At 38.3% G+C, this 14,350-nt stretch overlaps 1 protein-coding gene across 2 annotated transcripts in view; it reads left to right on the top strand.

The window, feature by feature from the left end:
• Window positions 1–14,350, top strand: part of pax7b (paired box 7b) — a 48,144-nt gene that overhangs the window by 17,846 nt on the left and 15,948 nt on the right. For both annotated transcript variants that reach the window (XM_053686491.1, XM_053686490.1), the window contains exons 5-7: window positions 2,155–2,354; window positions 9,561–9,726; window positions 9,811–10,007. In XM_053686491.1, coding sequence (XP_053542466.1) covers window positions 2,155–2,354; window positions 9,561–9,726; window positions 9,811–10,007 — 563 coding nt within the window. The remainder of the gene's footprint in view (window positions 1–2,154; window positions 2,355–9,560; window positions 9,727–9,810; window positions 10,008–14,350) is intronic.

Here is a 14,350-nt window from a genome sequence, read left to right as displayed (position 1 = left end):
AATATTGAATATTCAAAAATCCCAGATTTTCATTGTGGTCAAACGTTTGGACTCCACTGTATATAGCTTCAATCTTTTTAGCAAGAAAGATATAAGAATCACTTGTCATTTGTCTAAAACATGTTCTCATGTATGAGCATAAGGAGTTAGCCAGGGTTATAAACCAAGGATACTGGAGGGCCATAGTGCATGGCTTAATGTCTTATATTTTGCTTACTCTGACTGACTCCTTGATAATTAACAGTTATAACTCTTCTTATCTTTCATAAGATAAGCATCTGTTTTGCTGTGATATATGTATTTACCTTCACTGCTCAACCTTCAACTCTTTGCTGTCCCCTCTGGCACCACATGTCCTGAATCATAGCACAAGAGAACATGAGCTGCTGTCATCATTAGTGCTGATATACCTCACAAATTCCTATTGAGCATATTCATCCAGAACAGCCAGGCCACTTCATACTGACAGGCTGCAAGGGCTGGATTTAGTGTAAATTTCAAAAAAGTTGCTTTAACAGCTTTAAACAGCTTCAGCTGGTTTTCACTGCTCTCATTAGAATTTTTATCCTTGACACTGGATCTGTCATTCCAACCAGGACACAAACACTGAGTAGAACAGGTCAGATGGGGGTCAGAGCTATCAGTTCATGTCAGCTATCATGTACCAGAGTAATTAAACTCTATCATTCTCCAATAATATTGCCTGAAGCTAGCTCCCATAAACCCTAATCTAGCCCTCTGTCTGAAGCATCCTCCTGATGGGCATTTCCAAACCAAATACCACCACAAAGAGTGATAAAACTAATAACTGTCATTAATATGTAGGTGTCAATCTTGAGAGAGTAAGAGTGTGAGTGATGAGATCTAGGCTCAGGGCTGAGTATTGGAGACCGGATGAGTAGCAGGTTCACTTGCTATATAGCAGGTCATGGCCTGTTCCACCTTCTCCAAAATCAGCCTCCTTCTCAGAGGAAGCCGGCTTGGAAGTCCCTGGCAGCACTGGCCAATGAGGAGCCAGGCTTCAGCCGTTCCTAATGTGGAATGGCTTAAATTTGTGGGGAAGTCATGGCCTAGATTAAGGCCTGCATCTGCAGCACTGGGCCCCTGATGCTGCCAGGGGGATTTTTAGAGGATCAGCCCAGCGCTGCCCAAACTGGAAATAAATAAGGAATAAACTCAAGGCAGAAAAGCTCTTAGAGCCTATCTTTATCATTCCATTAATGTGGAATGGGTGAAGGCTCTTGATGTGACTTAAGGAATAAAGCAAAAAGTAGATTGATCTTTTATCTGTATGAGGGGACTGTTGGTGGGCCTGATGAGAATTTAGAAAAAGAGTTAAAACAACAACAACAACAACAACAACAAAACAAGGGTAATATGGTTAGATTTTATTTCATTTTATACAAATGATCTACATTTCCATACATTACATTAATAAACATATAAACGTACTGTGAAATGTAAAATGTTTGCAAAAATTAAACACATATGCTCATTGTTCCACACACAGTAATGGCCATTTTTGTGCATCCATTCCCTGTTTCAGTTATCCCCTACACATATTACCCCTCTATTAGGTGATGGATTTAATCTAATTCTCTAGTAATTTGAAAACATTCCTGCACTGAGCCACTAAGCAGCAATGATGTGTTATCTGTAATTGACATGGATAGCTGTAGTGTCGAAGATAATCTGCTGTCTGCATTTTAAAAGCAGTGATGATATATTGTGCACCTGATTTAAAGACACAACATAATAAAATACTATGGATATTAAGGCAGTTCCAGTTTTGTTTCAGTGCAGAACAATAGTGGATTGCTAAGGTGGTCTGCTAAGATTAACTCCCCCAGCACTCCATCATCGCCTCGGGGCCAGTTAGGATTTGTCCTCCCACAGAATTGCATTTATGAAAGCTTTATTTTTTTCATATAAATAAGCAAACAGTGTGTTCATATTTGCTTGAAAGTCGTTATTTTTATTTTTATTTCCTTGTCACTCATTCTCCCTCCTTTCTCCCACTGATGTGAAAACTGAGATGAAATTGTTTATGAATAAAAGACTTGAGTTACGTGTGGGTGTTACATAGTATTTCTAATTCCCACTTTGATTTGAACTTTACAATGACTCAGTTTTGCTCCTTTTTGGCAATATCAGGTAGTCGTGTAGATGAAGGCTCAGATGTGGATTCGGAGCCTGACCTGCCGCTGAAGAGGAAGCAGAGACGCAGTCGAACCACATTCACCGCTGAGCAGCTGGAGGAGCTGGAGAAGGCCTTCGAAAGGACACACTACCCTGACATCTACACCCGAGAGGAGCTGGCTCAGAGGACTAAACTCACAGAGGCTCGAGTACAGGTACACAACCTCTCTTTCCAAGTTTCTAATCCTGTGCCCATGCCTGCAAGGTGAATATCGCTTTGTGAAAACACTGTGTAATAAGATGTCAAGAGAATTAACTCACAAGAGCCTCAGTATGTGAGGAAAGTGAGCAGAACCAGATTATCAGATAATTATTGATATTTATATTATTAAGTCTGTGGGGAACAAAGACGGCTCTCACAATGAGAGCATAGTAAATGTTCCTTTATTTGTGAATCTGCACAGATGTGACAGTGATACCGGAAATAGAAGTTCATCTTAAATAATAAAAATAGTAGAAAAATCCACTAGGACTTTCAATCTTATCTCAGTCAGTGACCTGCTGAGAAAACAGAAATATGGCCTGGTATTTTGTTCATTATCACACATTTTAATCATTAATGAATGCTGTTAAACAGCAGTTAACATTAGTACAGAAAAAGAGACTCTGAAACTAAAGGAGAAATAAAAAGTTGATAGGTCATTCCTTCATTTTTGGGTAGAAAGCAACAGCAATTACAGCTTGTCACTGTTTTATGAAAGGGCTTTGTGTGTCTACCACTAAACATTAATGGTGCAAGTGAACCATTTACCATCACTAAACAGATCTCTCTTAAATCTCATCCGTGCTACAACCCCTCCTCACATAAATAACTGAAACAGTGAAGAGGGAAACTACAGTAGAGTTATAGCAACAGCTGTGGTGGACAAGGGGAGGGGGATGAAACGAGAAGGAGTGCATTCCTGATGGATTTCTCACTCCAGCTCTTGGCTGAGATTGTTTCTTCCCACCACTTTCAAGCCCACCGCTGCTCCTTATAAAATTTGCTGCATATCAGAGTGGATCCCTCGTGCTCTCCTGGGAAGTCCTTTTACACCAGCAACATTTATCAATCAAGAAAAAAGGAAAAAGAAAAAAAGAAAAGGAAAACATGGCAGCTTACCTCAGCTGTGTGATTTCTTTGATACCACTATAGTTCTGCATTGTATCGAAACAGCACTGTTTTTCGTTACAGTATACAACCTACCACAGTTTATAATTAAAGATGACAAATTTATTAGGTGGTACACTATTTCCTATAATCTGCTATGACTGCTAGCCTATGATGTTAAAGGGATTTTATTTCATGTTATGTGATGTCGAGCATGTAGGGAAAGAACTTTGCAGACTGTCATGATTATCACATACTGCAATTAAACTGCAGCTGTCCCTTTCGATCATTTGCCTTTTTTTTTTTTTTTTTTTTTTTTTTTTACATTTCTCAAGCAAAATAGATTCCAAACCACTTTATTTCTCTTTATATTCATGAATTTCCTGCCTCTTTACATCTCTCACATACCAGTAGAATGACAATAATTACATTGTTTAAGTTTCTGGAGTTGAATTAAACCAACTTTGACTTGAAATTAATTATAGAAAATTGTATATATGCGGTCAGGGTGTTGTACTTTGATAACAAACAATAGTGAAATATGTCTCGAATACTGTATATAAATACACATTTCTGTACAAACTGGCCGGAAATTCACAAAAAAAAATACACTTTTATTTATTTGACTGAAATGTGATTAAAATATTAACATTTCCATTTACATTTCCCAACATTTCCCAGCAGAGCCACCACTCCATATAGCTTACGCAGATGACACACTCTGTCGGGGTCTCCAAAGATGTATTTCATTATATTTCGTGAATGAAAAAGTACCTTTTTTTCCCCTGGAGCAATGTTCTTTCCAGTGTTTTTCACTGTTTGTGTTCCCATAGTGTTAGGATTCACTTTTAATTAAAATAAAATTCTTGTTTAGGCAAAGCCCCTGGCTTAGGCCACAGAGAAAGTTAGTGATATTACATTATACCCAAGTACTATACAGTATATACCTCATATTTCCATCACAGGATTTAATAATAACAGTTGGGAGTTGATTTGTTTACCAAACAATGTTCCAGTTGGCATCATTACAGACCATGTTGATCTCTCTGTCAAATTTGGCACAAATTTCCTGTCACTGAAATGCTCTCCAAGAAGCATGTGGTCCTTTTGTGTTTTTATGGTAACTGATGCAAATTAGACAAGTGGGCAAACATTAGTGCTAACAACTTTCCTTTAGTGTTCTGTCTAAATAATATCATCATATAGAAAATGATGATTTATTCAGATTTATCAGATTTGTTTAGCTGAAGAAGTGATAAAACATCCACAGTCATATCTTTTAAAAAAGAAGCAATGATTAAGCAGTGATTCTCTGAGTGTGTGTGCATGAGTTGGGTTGATGGCTGGAACAAACTCAGATGGAGATGCCAGGCTTCTAGAATCACTCCTTTTGTAGTGGGGAAGGTGTCTGACCCTCTTGGCTTTTGGCAGACCCCGTGGCCTGAATGTCAACCCACTTGAACACAGCTGCGCTGACACAGTATCCAGATGTCAGAGGGAGAGAGACAGCGGGAGAAGATTGGAAGGGAGGGGGCGCAGCCTACAAAAAAGACAGACAGACATGGTGTAGTGATAGAGTGAGGGGGTAGTGTTTTGGCAGTGTTTTGACCTCTAGCTCAGGTTTTCTTCTCTTATCCTCTGTTCATCACCAGCCACTGTCACTGAGTCATTCTTCTTTTTCATGATCTGATTTACAGCCCCAAAGGACAAATAATAGGAAGTGATCCATATTTGACTAACCACAGGGTTTTGTGTCTTATAACATGACTACCTGTCTTTCCCCTCACTGCTCTAAAAACATGACTACACAATTACCACCAGATGGAGATTTAAGTTTATATCCATCTGTAGTGACAAGTCGTTATCCAGTCAGTCTGAGGAATGAAAAATTTTTATCCACAGTAATGATATGTAAAGTAGTCAGTAGTCATACTTCAATAAATTACAGAGTAATGTTTCAAATAAAATATGAGAAAAGTATCATATTAAAAAAAAACACACTGCTTGAGTATAAGTTTTAAAATAGTTGATATTATGCAATATTATGCATACTTAAGTAAGTATGAAAAAACTATTGAGTATGAAAAATATGGTATGGTTTATATTTATATGGTGTCTCTGCCCTGTGTGTGCAGAGTTTGCATGTTTTCCCTGTGCTTTGGAGGTTTCCTCTGGGTACTCCGGTTTCCTCCCCCAGTCCAGTGACATGTTGTAGGCTTATTGGCATTTCTAAATTGTCTCTAGTGTGTGAATGGGTGTGTGAGTGTGTGTGCAAGTGTGCCCTGCAATGGGTTGGCACCAGTCCAGGATATCCCCCGCCTCATGCCCAGAGTTCCTGGGATAGGCTCCAGGCTCCCCATGACCCTGTGTAGGATAAGTGGTACAGAAAATGGATGGATGGATAAATGGATGGATCTATATGTATAAGGCAGAGATATAAATACAGGTCTCATCTACAGTATATATAAATATTCAGTGCTACAGTTATTTTAGAAATGGGAAGAGAGATTGACAGACCAAAAGTAATAGCTATATCCATTTGAACAACTTCCTTACCACAGTGGTCTATGGTATTTCCTCTGATGAGGTAAAAATACAAAACAACAAAAAAACACAGTAATGTGCCATTAATCTTTTTGAACCAGTGATTTCAGGTAAACTTTTATGTAATCTGGACAGAAATAATCGTCAAAAGTGTGTGTTGTGTTTTTTAAAAATATATATTAAAATGTTACATTTTCAATATACATCTGGTGAAATGTGTCAGGGAAAAAGTAGCAATTTGTGAAGTAAAAGTGAAGTCAAATTGACAGAAAAATTTACACTCAAGTAAAGTAGAAAATATACTTAAATACTGTAAGAAATTATTTGATGCTATACATACTGTAGCTATTAAAAATGGTGAGAACATCTCTAAAATACATAGAAAGAAGCCAAAACGAGAAATCAAACTAGCTTTAAACATGTTCAAAGATTTTCTTTGTTACATTTCAAATTTATCTTATGACCTTTTGGCATAGTATTCTTTAATATATGGCAGCTTAAGTTGCTTGTACCACATGCCTCTATTACAAAAAGAATGCTTGGTTTTCCTTCATTACACTGGATAGAAGTTTTATATAGAAAAATGGCATGAGTAGTAGATCCATATGCTCAATCCATATGCTGTACAGAGACAGGCGCAGGGCTGTTTTCACTTTCACTCCTGTCTGTTCTGACACTCTTTGATCCACTCCGGATACAAGACATCCAGGTCATGAGTGTAAGCTCCTGTTTTGGGGAATTATATCGCACAAGCCACAATTGGTCCCAGGAAAATCTGGAGCCAATAGACCTGTGCTTAATCCTAACAAGTCACGGTGAATAGGAACAGCCTACAGAGGAAAGCCTTAAATAAATGGCAGAGTTGAACTCTGTGTGTGTGTATGTGTGTTTGTTTGCACATTAAAACATTATTTAATCTGTCTGTAAAATAGGAGTGCAGTATAATTGTGGTTGTAGAAGATGCTCTGGAGAGGAGTTGGTTTTTATCAGATGCTATCACAGTGTTGTGCAAATACTTTGTATATCTTATCATATCTGCCCTTTCTCTACCATCCACTCAGTACTGACCAGGCCATCAGCACTCCAGTGCACTACATATAGCCACAGAGAGATTGATGTGGACCTTTTCTATGCCTCTCAACCACCGCTATGTTCTTTTTTGCTGTGAAATTCAATCAGGTTAGCTAGGTTTTACTCCTCACTGCCCACCTCCCACTTCCCACCACTCATGCTGCAGTGCCATAGCAATCCTAGAAAGACATGTAGACCCCTAGCCGCTGGCTTGTGAGTGAGATGGAGAGAAGAATTGATAGGAATACCTGGCTGATTGATACAGGATGAGAGTGGATGGTGCTATTCTGGGCCAGCGTACCTCAGCTGGCTTCAGCTGCCATCTCTGATGTAGAAATGCACAGAACAATCAGATTTGTCTCCCATTTACCTCCCTTCTTTTTGTATTTCCACTCACTTGGCTTTGCTCGGCCAAATGAACTGAGATATATTGAATTTTTCTACTTATAGTCTCCCAATACTCACTGACGACAGATAACAGGTCCTTCAGCTCCAATCAGAGCTGTATCCCTTCATAAATGTCCTGCTTCACACCTCCCTTTTGCTCTTAGGGAAATTTTGAGAAATATGAAATGACTCTCAAGCTTGGGCCTCCCTCTTAGCCATGCTGAGCATAGTGTGCTCCTTCTCTAAGGAGAAGGGGAATTAGAGACAGCAAAAGAGAGAAAATCCCTGCTCAAGGTGCCTTTGTCACCAGGGTCCAGAATGGAGCATTCATTCGACTTCCGTCAAGCTTCTTTTGAGGTGCTGGGGCAGTCATTCTAGCTTCTTATACAGAGAAATGTACATCCTAATGCCCTGGGCCTTCTCCTCAGTATCACAAAGATTCCTCCCTACCAGCACATGTACAGTAAATGAAACCTGAGTAAGTGGGAGTGGTAGCTCTGTGTAAAGGGTTTTAGTGCTGTAATGGCTTACACCTGTAAAGGAAAGCAGTATAACGAGACACTGGACGATCACTAACCTTTTCCTCTGTTTTTGATTTGGCTGCATTTAATTTTAAAGAACAGTAACTACCTAGTATTTAATGAATAAATACAGTATGTGGTGATTACATATATATTTTTGGTACATGTTGGACATTCACGTTTGCACAAAAGGACAATTAGTCACACTTCATTTAGGAAAATACTTGGTACATACCTTGCAAGCTGAAAATGTACATGGAACATGGTATCTAATCTGAAAAAGCACCATGTATATCACACTACTTTATCTGGACAGGCATTACTGCTACATATATAATCAGGGGAATGTTGATTTAATATTAATCATTACAACCCTTATGGAATATTTGTTATCTGTGCTTACAACCCCTTTTCTGTCAGATATATACATATTTAAATATGCATTATTTCAGCATTTGTACCTGGTATTTTTCCCATTAGTCACTATGTACTTACATATTCGACTTTCAAAGTTATATTAAATTTAAAGATTAGAAAATAAATATGAATAATTATTAATGAATATGAATATGAATAATTATGCTTTAAAATCCAATATGCAAGATATGTACCAAAAATTATGTATAATCAACACACTTGACTAATTAATTAGTAGGCACGCATTACAAAATTGAAAGGTTAGAAATTCTTTTGATGTCCAGACATTATAGTGTGGTCAATGTTTTTAGGATGATAATTCCTAAGTACACATAATAACCATTGATTAGTTCCCTGATGGGTTAATAACACTAATTTATGTCACTGGAGTTGGGTGTTTCTAGGATTTAGGCCCATGCTTATTATAGGTCAATCAACCTAGATGTCCAGCCAGTGGTTCAGTTTAAATCTGGAACAGGAAAGAACACAAATAATATGATTTTGGTTTTGATTTTAACAAAGATTTGTAGTTTATTTTGCTTAAATTGCATGATTGAAAAATCCATTTTTATGATTTGGGACCTCAGAAACGCTCCAGCTGATGTTAATGTGTCCCTCTTTCTTTCTTTCTTTCTTTCTTTCTTTCTTTTTTTTTACCTTTAAAACACAATATATTGCTACAAAAGGGTGCACCCACAAAAATACACTTGAACAAAATGCTTTTTTGCATACAAAGCTTTAAGAGGGGCCAAACAGGCTGCTAAGAACAGATAAAGAGTGTGTGCACATACAGTATATCTGCTCAAGCTCCTTGATCAATGTCCTGGCTGAAAGCATCATTCTGAATGAGCTGTTTAAAAGGGACACCCACTCTTTGTGTCCGATTCATTGGGGGGCAGTTGTCCCCCTCTTTCAACACAATTCACAATGGCTGAGCACATTTGAAAAACAACAGTAGATTAACTGCACTGCCAGTGTATTAAAGTCTGAAGAATGGCCCCTCAAAGGCAATGCCATTCACTCTTTTGCATACACAGGGGCAGGGCCTTGTCCCCCTTGCCACAGACAGATTATTAGCAGTGCTCTATTTTTAAATTCCCAACATGACTCATTGAAGCTGTGAATTCGTGTAAATTTTGTTTGGATTCTTTATTTACACACCAGTTATTTTTCCTGTCATCTACTAAATAACTATACATTTTTCTGTGTACCCTAAAAACATAACAAATAACAAAAGAGGTGATTTAATTTTAAAATGTTGGCTTAATGTTGAGTACAGGGTTTTTTTTATGTGTGACTCAGTTCTTATTCTTGTTATTTTTCTTTTGCAGGTGTGGTTTAGCAATAGACGAGCCAGATGGCGCAAACAAGCCGGAGCCAATCAGCTTGCCGCATTCAACCACCTGTTACCAGGAGGTTTTCCAGCAACAGGCATGCCCACTCTGCCTACATACCAGCTCCCTGAGCCCGGCTACCCCGCTACCACGCTATCACAGGGTAGGTCTCCAAGATCAACCCCTTGATGTGAGTCTGGCATGATTTGTGCAAGGAAGATGCTAATGATATCAATGTTTTCTGCAGATGGCAGTAGCACATTGCACCGGCCACAGCCTTTGCCCCCCTCCACCATGCATCAGGGCAGCCTCTCGAGTGACAGCAGCTCCGCCTACGGCCTCTCGTCCAACCGGCACAGCTTTTCCAGCTACACTGACACTTTCATGAGCCAGTCAGCATCCAGCAACCCCATGAACCCCGTCAACAATGGCCTCTCTCCACAGGTTAGTAAGGGTCATTGACCAAAGTGTGTAAATATTCCTCTCTATAGACAGATGTTAAGGAGTTTCTCAAGTGGAATTACCAGAGCTCTGTGATGATAAAAGAGAGTACGCTTTGTGTGCTGCCATGTCTGTGCTGTGATTAAGTGCGTCTCTTGGGTGTGAAAGAGATTCTTTCTAAAGAAGTAGTGTTTAGATAGCAAAAGATTTGTCCCTTGTGTTTTCCCATTTAGGTGTTTTGAAGATAAGATTTTTGTTATTAATTTTCTTCTATATTACGTGTTATCATAATTAAAAAAGCAATAATAGTTTGCTTTGAAAGACTTTAGAGCTTGAATTTGAAACAATAGTGGATACCCTGCAGAGAACAAATCTGCTGCTGAATAATGAAAGCAGGGGAAAGAACAGCGCCATGGCTCACGGAGAAAAGGAATAATCGCTCCAAACTAATTAGCCTATTCATTTAATTGTATGCAAGTAATTTTCCGGAGTTAATATATGTTTAAGAAAGTCAAGATGCTTTAATTAAGTGTAACAAACGAATCAGTGTGGCTGAGATGAGGGCAGGCCTCTACATTGCTTGTGTATAGAGTATGTTTGCTTTTTTATACGTACGAAGCCAGTACATTGAGTAGATTTATCTCCATTTTATTCTGAATGCAATAACTGATGTTTGCTCTGTGTCCACTTTTATGGTTTTGCATGACTGGATTTTTCATGTATTCTGCTTTGTGTCCTACTTCCTACTGCCCTGAACAATATGTGTTTGAAAGAAGCTCTCTGGTTGTGGTTGATAATCAAAACTGGATGATGTTGATGCTAATCACTAGTAGAAAGTAAATGATATACAAGTACGCGCAAGGACTGGGCAGTTCTGTCCACCATAAGCAGCAAGATCTGACCAACAAGCATAAAATAAGATGGAAATGGTGTATAAGGAACTGAAAACGAAATTCAATGCCTTATTTGTCTGCAATTGCCCACTCATTCACATAAATTTTACTGCAAGAAATTTTTTTCTTGATGAATGTATACTCTAGAATCCATATTTAAAATTTTCACAAGAGAAAATAAATTATACATTTGGCAGCTGAAAATACTGAATCACTATTTTGTCACTGCACTCAATATAACATTGATCACTATTTTAATATTTTTTCTATAGAAATCAAATCAGCAATTCAAATTCAGTGTCCTACCTCAGTAAATCTGACACCTAAGTAAAATTGTGGTAAATATGATGGTTAAAATAAGTAGTCTTGCTCACCTTCTTTGAGTTTGAATTTGAGTATGCTTGAGGTTTGTCTCCTTTCTATCTCTATGCTGTGAATGTTACCTCCCTCCACTTTTTGCCCTCTCACCCTCTTGCACATGGCACATGTGGCAATTCCATCAGGCCCTTATTGTGAGAAAAATTATGTCCTTTTTGACAGGAGCATCATAGTTCAGCCCACCATCACACTGTGAGTCAAATGCCATGAGACCCAGCAGTGCTCCTCAACTCCAAAACACCTCGGTTCTTTTTAGCTATACAAAGGACACATTTTGACTTTTGGTATGTTCTGATTTTCCACATCATCATTTTCAGTTCCATTTTCAGCAACACAAGTTTAGTGCATTAATTCAATCATAGGGTGGCACAATATAAAAAAGTATATTGCAACACAATGTGATTGCAGAGTGATGTAGTTTAGATTTAGTTAAAGAAATGGATGATTGCTCAGCATTCATGTGACATAAATTATTATTGTTGTTATTATTTTATGTACATAGAGAAAACTTATCTGGATGGTCACAAAACACTAAAGCAAAACTGTGGTATGCTTGAATGCTAACTTGCAAATTGTTGGTTTCTAATATATCAGTATTGTAAAAGCCAATATTATAGTAATTATAGAAAAACTATATATTGTACAGCCCTAATAAGCCAAACACAACAATAATAAGCCTAATAAGCAGTGAAAACTCAAAGGAGATGTATTTTAGTAGGTGCATTTAACATTTATATTTAAATATTTATTATTAATATTAAATAAATAGATATAAATGAATAAATTGTTTGCATTAAACAAAGAGAATCTTTAGAAGTTGTGTTTTAGGGATCTACAGACAAAGGAAAGAAAAAACAAATGGTGCCTTTTAATAATCATACAGCCATTAAGTCTCTTAGTAAAGTCTTGGGCTGCCACGAGATGCCAGAACAGCTTCAATGCACCTTGGCATCTTTGGAACTACACTGGAGGGATGAACACCAAGTCTTCCTTCCCTAAGGTGTTTTGAAGATGGTGGTGGAGAGCGTTGTGAAACCTCCCATAGGTGTGCAATTGGGTTGAGATTGGGTTGGGTTCAGTGAACTCTCATGCCCTGTGAATGTGGGTGGGGTCATCCTGGAAGAGACTACTCCCATCAGAATAAAAACGGCTCATTACAGGATCAAGGTGATCAGTCAGAATAACTTTGTAGTGATTTGCAGTGAGTTTTCCCTCTAAGGGGACAAGAGGGGCCAAATCATGCCAGCAAAATGCACCTTTGCATAACAGAGACACCAGACCCATGTTTACTGTTCTCTTGAATTTTACTACATGTGTACTTATCCACTTTTCAAGAATATGGTAAAGGATGACTCATCTGACCTTATCACTTTCCCCTCATCTCTGTAGACCAGTGCCTGTGGGTTTTTCCATCTCCTGGACTCTCAAATGTCTATTCTTCTTTTTACCCACTGCCATTGTAGTATAAAATCCATCTCTATGTGGCTGTGCAAAGATTGCTCTTGCTGACAGTCTGATTATGTCTTGCACTGACATTGACAGCTTAAAAACAGTTGCTCTGCTGTTCTTTCTTACATATCACACTAATGCATAAGCATCACAGTCATTCAATGTGTGCTTTCATCAACAATTTTCAATTGTAGATGTCATTTTATTCACTGTTCCTATGGAAACATTCAAATTCACATATATGTTTTTGTCTTGCTATCTTCATCCAAAATTGAGGTCACCTGGGCACGTTTGGCTTTCTACACACCACAGTACATGTGAGCTATTTTATTGTCATGTAAACTATGCACTCATTTATTCAAGGTTCTCATTTAAACTGTCACCTGCTTGTATAAATGACTTATTTTGTTTCCTTTTTGTTTGCTTGTTCTTTGCAATATCTCAAAATATTAGTCCTTTCATGTCTTTGTATGCCAAATGAGTTATTCTTGTCAGAGTAACATAAAATGGCCAACTGATTCTACTTAACATTTTTCCTCTTAAAAGAGAAATGGTTATGACACATCTGAATGAGACTTTAATGTATTAAACACTTCTCTTGGCTCATGCTATTAAGTAGTTGATTTACTCGTTCCTGTAGTTGCTGGAACAGTGGGAGCACCTTGCTCAGAAGTTCTTGCCACAGAGAAGGTCCATACTGAAGCGCAGATGGGCAACACTCACTCATTGAGGTGCAGACAGACCACTTTGTTAGCGGGGTGGAATGGAGGGAAACGCCTGCTCCATGGTAAAGAGGTGGCAGTTTGCCAGGCTGTAACCTAATCCTACTGGGCTCACTACACCAACAGGTGCATGCTATCGGCTCACACATAGCACTTAGCCTTTGCCAAGTATGCACTTTCTCACTGCATTTCTGGAAAACATGGTACAATCCACACACTTTTATTGCTCTTAATATTTTCTTCTATATTGCCACAATATTGTTTTAAGTTCAATCGCCACACTAGAACTGACTGCTTCTGTTTTCTGTGAAGACACAGAGACTGCCTTGGTACTTATGATTATGGTCTTTTTCATAATATTTCTGTTTTCACTTTGGACCCTCTCTGATAGGAACCACTGTTGTTGGTCTCTAACCTTTAACCTCTAATACTTTTAATTGAATCTTTTTTTTTTTTTTTTTTTAATAAAAGTGCAGAAATGATTAGAATAGAAGTTTAGGGTTTGGTGTTATATAACTTGTATAAAGTGTTAAATAAATGCTGAAGGTTATCCACTTTTATGCAATTAAACCGCTTGTTCACAGAAACATTTATATCCACCATACAGAAAACAACCTGTCACAGAAAAAAATGAATAAACATACATATATATTTGCAGTAGATGTAGAAGGAAAGGAGGGATGTGGTGAAAGAGAATGTAATTTTGCAGTAGGAAGATTTGTGTTTTGGAATGAAGGAACTCTGGCTAGCATTTGATGTTGGGAAAGGAGAGTGCCTAGGCTGGGTTTCAGCGCTGGGGGATCAGAGGCAGAGCAGCGTTCACCCGCGCTCCCTTTGATCTGTATCCCCAGGCCTCTGCGCCTGAGCCGCACACACACTAGCCCAGGCCTCTCCAGTGATTCCT

This window comes from Ictalurus punctatus, chromosome 15 (genome assembly GCF_001660625.3).
Source record: "Ictalurus punctatus breed USDA103 chromosome 15, Coco_2.0, whole genome shotgun sequence".
Lineage (NCBI taxonomy): Eukaryota > Metazoa > Chordata > Actinopteri > Siluriformes > Ictaluridae > Ictalurus > Ictalurus punctatus.
This window is presented reverse-complemented; position numbering and strand designations above follow the sequence as displayed.